The sequence below is a fragment of the Mandrillus leucophaeus genome, unplaced genomic scaffold, assembly GCF_000951045.1.
Source record: "Mandrillus leucophaeus isolate KB7577 unplaced genomic scaffold, Mleu.le_1.0 Scaffold402, whole genome shotgun sequence".
NCBI classification, from domain to species: domain Eukaryota; kingdom Metazoa; phylum Chordata; class Mammalia; order Primates; family Cercopithecidae; genus Mandrillus; species Mandrillus leucophaeus.
This window is the reverse complement of record NW_012104277.1, coordinates 708,586-718,714: the sequence shown is the minus strand read 5'-3', so window position 1 is coordinate 718,714 and position 10,129 is coordinate 708,586. Positions and strand designations below refer to the sequence as shown.

Genomic DNA, 10,129 nt, shown 5'->3' with positions numbered 1-10,129 from the left:
CCAACTGATGAAAAGATTAGTGTGTTGGAACTTCCACCCTGACCTGTCCATTTCTGGGAAGGTGAAGGGGAGTTGGAGATCAAGCTCTATAAAAACTCTTGAACGATGAGCTTCTTGTTTGCTGAATGTGTGGAGGTGCTGGGAGGGTAGCATACACCTGGAGAGGGCATGGACTCTTACCACCAAAACCTGCTACATACAACCCTATTCATCTCTTCATCTAGCTATTCGTCTGTAGCCTTTATAGTATCTTTTATAATAGATTGGTAAATGTGAACTGTCCTAGCAAATTAATCAAAATCAAGGAGGGGGTCATGGGAGTCCTGGTTTCCAGCTGGTCAGTCAGAAGTAGAGGTAACAACCTACTATGTTGCAGTGAGCCGAGATCTGGCCACTGTACTCCAGCCTGGGTGACAGAGCAAGACTCCGTCTCAAAAAACAAACAAACAAACAAAAAAAAACAACCTACTATGTGTGATTGGCATCTGAAGTGGAGGGCAGTCTTGTGGGACGGAACCCTCAACCAGTGGATCTGACACCATCTCCAGGTAGATCCCATCAGAATCGAATTGAATTATAGGATACCCAGTTGGTGTCTGCTGGAGATTGGTTGGTGTTGTTAAATTAAGTTTAGCCTAGGCAGGGCACAGTGGCTCATGCCTGTAATCTCAGTACTCTGGGAGGCTGAGGCCAGAGGATCACTTGAGGCTAGGAGTTTGAGACCAACCTGGACAACATAGTGAAACGCCATCTCTACTAAAAATACAAAATTAGCCAGGTGTGGTGGCGCATGCCTGTAATCCCAGCTACTCGGGAGGCTGAGGCACGAGAATCGCTTGAACCCTGGAGATGGAGGTTGCAGTGAGCCAAAATGGTTCCACTGCACTCCAGCCTAGACAACAAGAGAGAAACTCTGTCTCAAAAAAAGGTTTAGCCTAAAGTTGCCTTGGCTGGGCGCAGTGGCTCACACCTGTAATCCCAGCATTTTGAGGCCAGGAGTTCATCTCTACTAAAAATTAAAAAACAAAATTAGCCAGGCATGGTGACGTGTGCCTGTAGCGCCAGCTACTCTGGAGCCTGAGGCAGGAGGATTGCTTGAGGCCAGGAAGTTGAGGCTGCAGTAAGCCATGATCATACCACTGAACTCCAGCCTGGGTGACAGAGTGAGACCTTGTCTCAAAACAAAAATTAAATAAATAAAGCTGCCTCCCTATGTAAGTTCAGGCTAAAGGTTTCTCTATGCATAGTGAACTGCAACCTAACTGGATAATATGTCAACAGACTGTAACTTACTGTTATACCACAGAGTCTCAGCCAATCACACGTGGTCAACTCTTCAAACCCTGTTTAAATGAGGCAAATGCTGAACTGCAACCAATCTGGCTGTTTCTTCCCCTGACTTCCATTTTCTGCACATCACTTTCCTTTTTCTGACCCTAAATGTTATCCAACCATGTGGCATCCCCAGAGTCATTTTGAATCTGTTCTGGTTCTGGCAGCTGCCTGGTTCGAGAATCATTTTTGCTCAGTTAAACTCTGTTAAATTTAATCTGTCTAAAGTTTTTCTTCTCACAGAATGTAGAAAACATATCTGGTCACAGAAGCATTCTGTGTTGAGTGTAAGAGTAGAAATTTTAAAACTTTGTTTTTCTTTCAGAGTATCACCCTCCAATTTGTTCAGCCAAGTTCCTACAAGTCTTCCCTCAGATACCCTTGCTCCACTGTTTGGAATTACCCAAACCTGCCATGTGGCTGTCCTTCCTGGCTCCCATGCCTGGAAACCCAGGCCCCACCCACCAATCAAGAGAACCACTACCCACTTACTCTCAGCTCAGGCGAATGGCTTCTCTAACACCTCCCTAGATTTTTGTTGTTGTTCCTTGAACAACATTATTTCTTTCATAAAAAATTATTATTTTTTTTTAATTCAATTTTTCGAATTGAGACAGGGTCTTGTTATGTCGCCCAGGCTGGTCTCGGACTCCTGGGCTCAAGTGATCATCCTACCATGGCCTCCCAAAGTGCTGAGATTACAGACATGAGACACCTCTCCCAGCCTGAACAACAAAATTTCCATTGCCAAGTTCTTTGTGAGTACCTATGCTATATTCTTAACAGGTATATATTTTAATTATTTGAGTGCATATCTGTCCCTCCGCTAAACTGAGACGATTGGGAGCAGTCTTGTGTTTTATTTATCCTGTCAGTACCTAGAACTAGCTAATTTAGATTCTTGGTCAAATAAACAAAACTGGCCATCAGGTATAAAACTAGGCCTTGAAAATCTTAAATCCGTTGTCATTCAAAGTACAGTTGGCCTTTAGTATCCAGGGGCTCCACATCTGTGGATTCAGCAAACCATGGATCAAAAACATTGGGGAAAAAAAAGGGATGGTTGTGTCTTTACTGAACATGTACAGACTTTTTTTTCTTGTCATTATTCCTTAAACAATAACAACCATTTACATAGCATTTACATTGTATTAGGTATTATAAGTAATCTAGAAATGATTTAAAGTATACAGGAGGATGTGCATAGGTTATATGCAAATACTATACCATTTTATAGAAGGGACTTAAATATCCAGAGATTTTGGTGTCCAAGAAGGGGTCCTGAAACCAATCCCCCAGGGAGACCACGGGATGACTGTGTATCTATTCCTTGCTAAAATATTAAATCCTTAGATACTTTTGCTCCCTCTTAGAGTCTGCATACTCCTCATGACCTGGCCCACAAGAAAGAACTCTGGCTAAAGTATAGAAGGCTGGCCTCTCATGGACAGCTGTGTCACTCCAACTATGCCATTTAACTTCTTTGAGCATCAGATTCCTAATCTGGAAAATGTGGATCACTGAGGCCCTTTACACTGTGAGCCAAACCCTATATACAAGAGGTTCACACTTTTTACCACGTGGCACTTGAAGACCGTTTCCCTGTTTGAAAATAAAGGGATAATAGTGGGAGCAAGATATAAGAGACAACACATCAAGTTTCATGGTTTTATTTAACTCGTGGAACAAAAATGAACCAGATTAACTGCAACTTTATCAAATGTATAAGAAGTAAATATGAATCTTATATGACAAAATGTTTTACTCATTATAACAAATTTCCAATAACCCCATCAATTATATTTCTAAATTTTTCCTCCAAATTCTAAGCACAGTATGTAAATTGGAAGTTAACTTATATATGCATAACTATCTTATCAAGCTTCGAGTGCAAGAGATTGAAGAGTTCAATCTGATGAAGATGTTGATGTTGGATATGAGAATTCTCTGCTCCCCACCTCTAAGTTGCCAGCCCTCCTAAAGCTAGCTGCCCAGATACCTCAAACATGGAGATAGCACTCAAAGTAGAATTATAAAGAAGATCATGCCTGTGTTAACATTATTATAACTCTGAATTTTTTGCATAAAGTGTATAAGCATATCAATATTAAAAAGCAAGGAAGCAGAATTTGGAATTCATCCAATCCAAATGCGGCATCTTCAAACCTGAAAAGGAAAGAAAAAGGTGAGCAAATGAATTTATTTTATTTGGATTGCAGATCTCATTACCAAACCTGTCTAACTTCTACTGTGTAGATCACCTTTTTAAAAGAAGTAACTACGGACAGTTCTCCAAACCCATTACAAAGAGTATATCCTGTTAGTGTATCCGTTTGGTGCTGCCAAAATCTTAGAAGAAAAAATGCTGATATGATATTTTGGTCAGTGCTGGACTGTATATATGACAGTGGTCTCATGAGATTAAAATAGCGTACTTTTTACTGTACCTTTTCTATGTTTAGATACACAAATACCATTGTGTTACAGCTGCCCACAGTATTCAGTACAGTAACAGGCTGTACAGGTTTGTAGCTTAGGAGCAATAGGCTAGACCATGTAGCCTATGTGTGTAGTAGGCTACAACACCTAGGTTTGTGTAAGCATTTCTTGGAATATGTCCCCGTCATTAAGTAACACATGACTATATTCGAGTTCAAGTCCTGGCTCTACAATTTACTACCAGTGTGACTGGGCAGATCATCCACCTTCCTGATGCTCTCCCAAATCAATTCCCTGTTCTAGAATATAACAGGAGATTTGAATGGGTTTTCAGCATCAAAGTACCCTGGGCAGTAGAATTTCACTGAAAAGCTGGATCTTATACATTTGGACTCCAACTAAAGATGCAGAGAAGTCCAAGTTCCTCCCTCTCTCTTGCTTCTGGAGTTCTTTGTAGTTACATCTATTGTAGTATCACTACATCAAGTTTTAACAATCTGGTTCCCTTTATCTCATCTAGTGGCCTGGGAGCCTCTAAGAGGCAAACACAGTCCCCACACAGGAATGGGACGTCTGCAGAACTGTATAACTCCTCTCTTCTGTCTGAAGAATAAAACAACTATTATACAAAGGAAGAGAGTGATTCATTTTCTCTTCTCAGCAGAGATGTCCAATGTGGAAATGGTAGAAGAAAGATCAAAGCCTTGCAGGTAATGTGGGTAACCACCTGCCTGTATCCTGCAATACCATACTGGCAGTTCCTTTGCCCACTCTGTAGAGGGTCAGTAATGTGGCCACACCCGGGGCCACACACCTTCTTCATACCACAGGAGAAGGAAATGTGACCCTGTAGGATTCTTCTTTGCCTGCTAAAATGCTACTCTGTCAATGTTCTCCACATAGTGAGGGTTATCCTGTTAGAACTGTCTATAAATAGTCCTCAGGATAGTGAAACAAAAACATTTTCTTAAGGTCAAAAACTTACCTCCATGGTGCTGCTTACATGTCTCGGTCTATGAAAAAGACAGTGGAGAAAGAAAAAAGAAGACATTAAGTTATACTTTTAAAATACCATGTACTAACAAATGTCTAAAATGGTTAGAAATAAGGCTGGCAGAATAGGCTGCTGTTCCTATCCATGTATACCTTGTTTAGAGCTACCCAGCAGGAACATGCCCTTCCTACTAGCCTCAGATACCAATCCAGCCAGAGAGTACTGGAGGAGTCCAGGATTATAGGACGCTAGGATACACAGGACTTACAAACAAAGGTCTATACCTTCTTGAGATGTTCGTTAGTGCTCAATATACCTGAAGCTGCCACGAAAGCTAGAGGAAGCCAGTAGGTAAGAAGTGTTAAGAGTGCATATGTATTCATGCAAGTGCTGCTGCTGCTCCCTGCTCAACTGCAGGGAAACTACTGGTTCAGAAACCATGCTGTGCAGCAATCTCTCAGCAGATACCACTAATCTGATCTTTAAGAACATTCTCTGACAATCCCAATATGCAGATTGTTTATATCAGATGGGATGGGACTCATTCAGGGTAGTATGGCCATAGACTTTTTTTTTATCAAAGCAGCTTTATGATATGACTACTCATACACAACTTTCAGCAGCTTACAAAAGAATGTAAGACTTACCCCACTTAACTGTCCTGGGCCCTGACAAAGTCACATGGTTCACACGGCAGGCATACTCATCTTTTTCATTGGGAGTGAATTCAGTGTAGTACAAGAGATAGAAAGACCAGTCTTTGCTGAAAGACAAGTCTGAATGCTCCACTTTTCCCATTTTCTCTCCATTCTTCAGTAAGTCAACTTCAATATCAGATGGATGAAACCCAGACACATAGCAATTCAGGAAATTTGGCTTTCCATTCTCTGGTGGATGGCGTGAGTAAACCTGAATCTTTGGAGTACCTGAGGAACATAGGGAAAAGACACATTAATATTGCCAGGGTATTTCACTTGGGGCTAACTTGGTCTCAAGCTCCATCAGGCACCAAGTGTTTACATTTGATCATCGATTTCTCCCAATTCCATTTCCACTCTGGCCAAATGAGCTTCCCCCTTCCCAACAAGCCACCTCCATTTTGAGGAATAAACCATTACTTGGTATCTTTCCCTCATAATTCCTCTATACATGACTTTTTTGTTTTTTTCTAGCAGATTTCTAGCAGTATCTTCTGTCACTGGAGATTGTGCTGCATTTTTAAGAACCTTTTTCTGGATGCTCTCAAGCACTTCTGATGGCTTCTCAGCACTCATAGCATTCTTTAACACATCACTCAAGAATCTACATGATTTGGCTCCAAGCTACTTTTCAAAGGTCATTTCTCAGTTCATAATAGCCCCATCAAATTACTCCTGTTACTGTACTCTGTTTCCACCCCTTCCATTTTTTTTCCTTATGTTTACTCCTTTCTTTTTGGTTCCTGCTCCTGCCTCGATCTGCACCCACCTGATTTTCTAAACTGTATTAAGTGTCTAGAAGGGTGCCTGGGATATAGCAATTGCTCTATACGTGGCAGATGTTATTATTATTACCTCAGGTTCCTAAGCGGATCAACCCAAGGTATGTTTTATTTTGTTGTTTTTGTTGGTTTTTTGTTTGTTTGTTTGAGATGGAATCTCATTCTGTTGCCCAGGCTGGAGTGCAGTGGCGAGATCTCAGCTCACTGCAACCTCTGCCTTGGTTCAAGTGATTCCTGGGACTACAGGCACACACCACCATGCCCGGTTAATTTTTGTATTTTTAGTAGAGACGGGGTTTCACCATGTTGGCCAGGCTGGTCTCGAACTCCCAACTTCTAGTGATCTGCCTGCCTTGGCCTCCCAAAGTGCTGGGATTACAGGCATGAGCCACTGCGCCCGGCCCAATCCAAGGTATGTTCTTACCAAACAACAAAACCTCTTTATTTCTGCCGAGGGTTTATATGCCAGATCCCTCTCTGATTTTGTACCTAATTTCATGAGCTAGAAAACAAAGAAACAAAACCTAAATGCATATAAGAGCTGGCAAATACCTTAAATGGTTGAGTTGGACCGGATAAAATACAACAGGGATAGGTGAGGACTATGGCAAATGGGACAGAACATAGTTTTCATTATGATCAAATGGAGTAATGCATGTGACAGTGGGATTTGCGTTTTAATTAGCATCCACAGGTGATTGCTGTAAACTAGCCAGGTTGGGCATACATTGCCTAATGTTACAGAAGCAGTGCTTTCCAAAAGGAGAGGCATGACTAGACCATCCATGGGGAAGTGGAAAGAAAATATTATAAACTCTATATTTTTCATCGAAAATGAAGAGAAGTGTTAGTGCTACTAAATATACAGACTGACACTAAATATATGTGTATACAATTCTTTTAAATACACTTATATTCAGGGTACATGATCCTAAAAGGCAGCTACTCCATCATGTCTGGAAGATTGTGGGGAGAAGGAGTACCAGGCCACCTTGACCAGATATATCTCTCTAGAAACACCCTATCATCAAGGAAAGGCTACTAGCCCCATCGAGAGGTGGATTGGGGAATCTAATGAAGACCTGATTTTTTTCATAACATTAAAAGCTAAGAGAGCTCTTTGCAACTGAGCTTCTAATAATAAGAACATAATAAATGCCTCAGGGGTCAGAGCGCAGATTCATCCTGCCTGGAGCTCTGTTTGAGGGAAGGCAGCAAGATTTTGTGAGAGCATCACTGTAATCTTTTCTAAGAAGAAGACAAGTATCAGACAGACTGGGTTTGAATTGGGGCTCAACCAGTTACTGGCTTTGTGACTTTTGGAGAGTTATTTAAGCTTACAAAACTTAACTGAAAAGTTAATTTATGCCCACAGTAAAACAAAACAAAACCACACACAGGACAGAGGGGAAAATAGACCTTCAGAGGTAATCACCATTACATGCTTCTTGTGGTATCTTCCAGAAATGGTCTATGCATGGCATGTATTACTTTGGAAATTTTCAAAATAAGATTTTTTTAAAAACAACTGATTGTTATTTTTTAAAACGACATCTAACATAACCAGCAAATAGCAGTAATGGTGATGATATAGACATTATCCTTTATGTTGTAAATAAATTGTATTCAAATTAAATGCAATTTTCTCATGATCAAAACATTCTGCTTTTGATCATGTTTTGCCAGGGGGAAAAGGTGAGAGGGCTTAGCGTATTGCCAGGTATTTAGAAAGTACTCAAGATCTTTGGTGTCCTCAACAGTCTTGGTAACCATCTTGGATTATCTTTTTTTTTTTTTTTTTTTGAGACAGAGTATCACTCTGTCGCCCGGGCTGGAGTGCGGTGGCTGGATCTCAGCTTACTGCAACCTCCGTCTCCCGGGTTCACGCCATTCTCCTGCCTCAGCCTCCCGAGTAGCTGGGACTACAGACGCCCGCCACCTCGCCCGGCTAGTGTTTTTTTTTTTTTTTTTTTGTATTTTTTAGTAGAGACGGGGTTTCACCGTGTTAGTCAGGATGGTCTCGATCTCCTGACCTTGTGATCCGCCCGTCTCGGCCTCCCAAAGTGCTGGGATTACAGGCTTGAGCCACCGCGCCCGGCCGGATTATCTTTATTAATGGTTTTACAACTCCCCTGACTTCGACAAACCTTCACTTTTTTTTTTTTTTTTTTTTGGTCTTTTTTAAGAGACAGGGTCTCGCTTTGTTGCCCAGACTGGAATGCACTGGCGCCATGATAACTCAAACTCCCGGGCTCAAGAGATCCTCCCGCCTCAGCCACCCGAGTAGCTTGGGCCACAGGCGCCAGCCACCACCCCTGGCTAATTTTTGTTTTTATTTTTTATAGAGACGAGTTTTTACCATGTTGGCCAGGCTGGTCTCAACTACTGACCTCAAGCGATCCTCCCGCCTCGGCCTCCCTAAGTGCTGGGATTACAGGCGTGAGCTACCACGCCCAACCCCCTCATGTTTTCAAAACCGAAAGTAAGAGGCACACTACATCTCGGAAAGAACCAGGCAAAGAGCCAAAAAGGAAGCCTTCTGTAAGAAAAGACCACAGGGCCCATGGCCGCCCGGTTTGCTCTGGAGAATCTCACGCAGAAGGCAGGCATGTTTCTTTAAAAAAACGCACGAATTACAGACAAAAGGCATGCGCTCCCGCAAAAGGCCCTGGTCAGGCTTGATTTCAATCTCGATTGCTGCCATTTATCCCCTGTGTAAGTTTCTTAAAATCTCGGTGCCTCAGTTTCTTCATCTGTGAGAGGCAGAAGATAACCATAGTAGTTATCTATGGCGGAAGATAACTATTTTAAAAATTAAATGACGCAAAGCACGTAAAGTCCTTGGCACACAGAAAGATGTCAATAACGGGTAGTTCTTATGATTTTTAAAAGTGACATGTGATGGGAACAAATAGGTTAACGATTCGAAACCGCTTTGTATCACAGCCAAGCATTCTACAAACGTCGCGTGCTCTTTCCCCGCCACGGTGTGGCCCCACATAGACCCGGAGGTGCAGGGCAGGCGAACTTAGCGGCTCCTAGCGAAGTCCACAGCTCTCCGGTCCGAGGGAAGCAGAGCTGCAGCAGACAGGTTTACCCGGGCGACGCCTTCCCCAGACCCCAGGCGCCCCTCCACGCATTCACAGCCCTCAGCTCCGCGCCTTTGGGATGAGCCTACCCGTCCCCCACTCCAGCTGCGCTCGGGGAGCCAGCGGCCCCGCGAAAGAGCGGAAGAGAAACCCTCCCCCAACCTCGGCGCTCTGACGCTTATCAACGCCCTAAACTTTGTCCCGACCCTCTTGTCGCCGTAGGCCAAAGGTCTCCCCTGCTTCCCGCCGAAAGGGGCAAGAAGCGCGCGTCCCGGGTGCGTACCCCCTTCCCCACTCCCAGGCCACCCCACCGCTTCTCGGAGACCCAGCCCTAGACTAGGCCCCCGGCGGGCCACCAAGGAGAACTTGGAGAAGGGAGGTCACGGAGCCAGAGAGCACAGAGAGGGCCACAGAGGGTGCGGAGCGGGAGAGGAAGGACCAGAGCGGGAGGGTAGGAGAGACTCACGCTGGATAGCCTCCAGGCCAGAAAGAGAGAGTAGCGCCAGCACGGCTAAGGCCACTGAGCGAGACATCTCGGCCCGGGTGCTGTCTGCCGCTGGAATGCCCGCCGGGCGCGACGCCTCCACTTATATTCCGTGGGAGCCCAGCCAATCAGGGCAAGGCCCGCGGGGACCGTCACCAGTCTCCAAGCCAGCGACGCAGTGCTAGGTTAGAGAGAGGGACTTTCCCGTTTTCGGTTTCCTTTTCTTAGAGTCTCGTGATGTTTAAGAAGGCATGCACTAGATTGGGTGGGTTTGCTGCCTGTACATCGGCGCCCTCCGATCTGGGGTGCGC

General features: G+C 43.8%; 1 protein-coding gene across 3 annotated transcripts; it reads right to left on the bottom strand.

The window, feature by feature from the left end:
- Positions 1-2,986: 2,986 nt before the first annotated feature.
- Positions 2,987-9,930, bottom strand: B2M (beta-2-microglobulin). 3 transcript variants are annotated; one of them, XM_011992087.1, is made up of 4 exons: positions 9,801-9,930; positions 5,413-5,691; positions 4,757-4,784; positions 2,987-3,498 (listed from the first exon to the last, which is right to left on the bottom strand). In XM_011992087.1, the coding sequence occupies exons 1-3, from the start codon at positions 9,865-9,867 to the stop codon at positions 4,771-4,773; spliced, it is 360 nt and encodes a 119-aa protein (XP_011847477.1). In that variant the 5' UTR covers positions 9,868-9,930; the 3' UTR covers positions 2,987-3,498; positions 4,757-4,770. The 3 variants fall into 3 exon arrangements, 2 of the variants coding, with proteins under 2 accessions (XP_011847477.1, XP_011847476.1); XR_001007352.1 differs by having other exon boundaries at positions 4,757-5,691; XM_011992086.1 differs by having other exon boundaries at positions 2,987-5,691.
- Positions 9,931-10,129: the final 199 nt, after the last annotated feature.

Coding starts and splice junctions, on each gene's coding strand:
- B2M (XM_011992086.1), bottom strand. CDS start 9,867: ATGTCTCGCTCAGTGGCCTTAGCCGTGCTGGCGCTACTCTCTCTTTCT. Junction 5,692..9,800: donor TGGCCTGGAGGCTATCCAGC/GTGAGTCTCTCC, acceptor TATGTTCCTCAG/GTACTCCAAAGATTCAGGTT.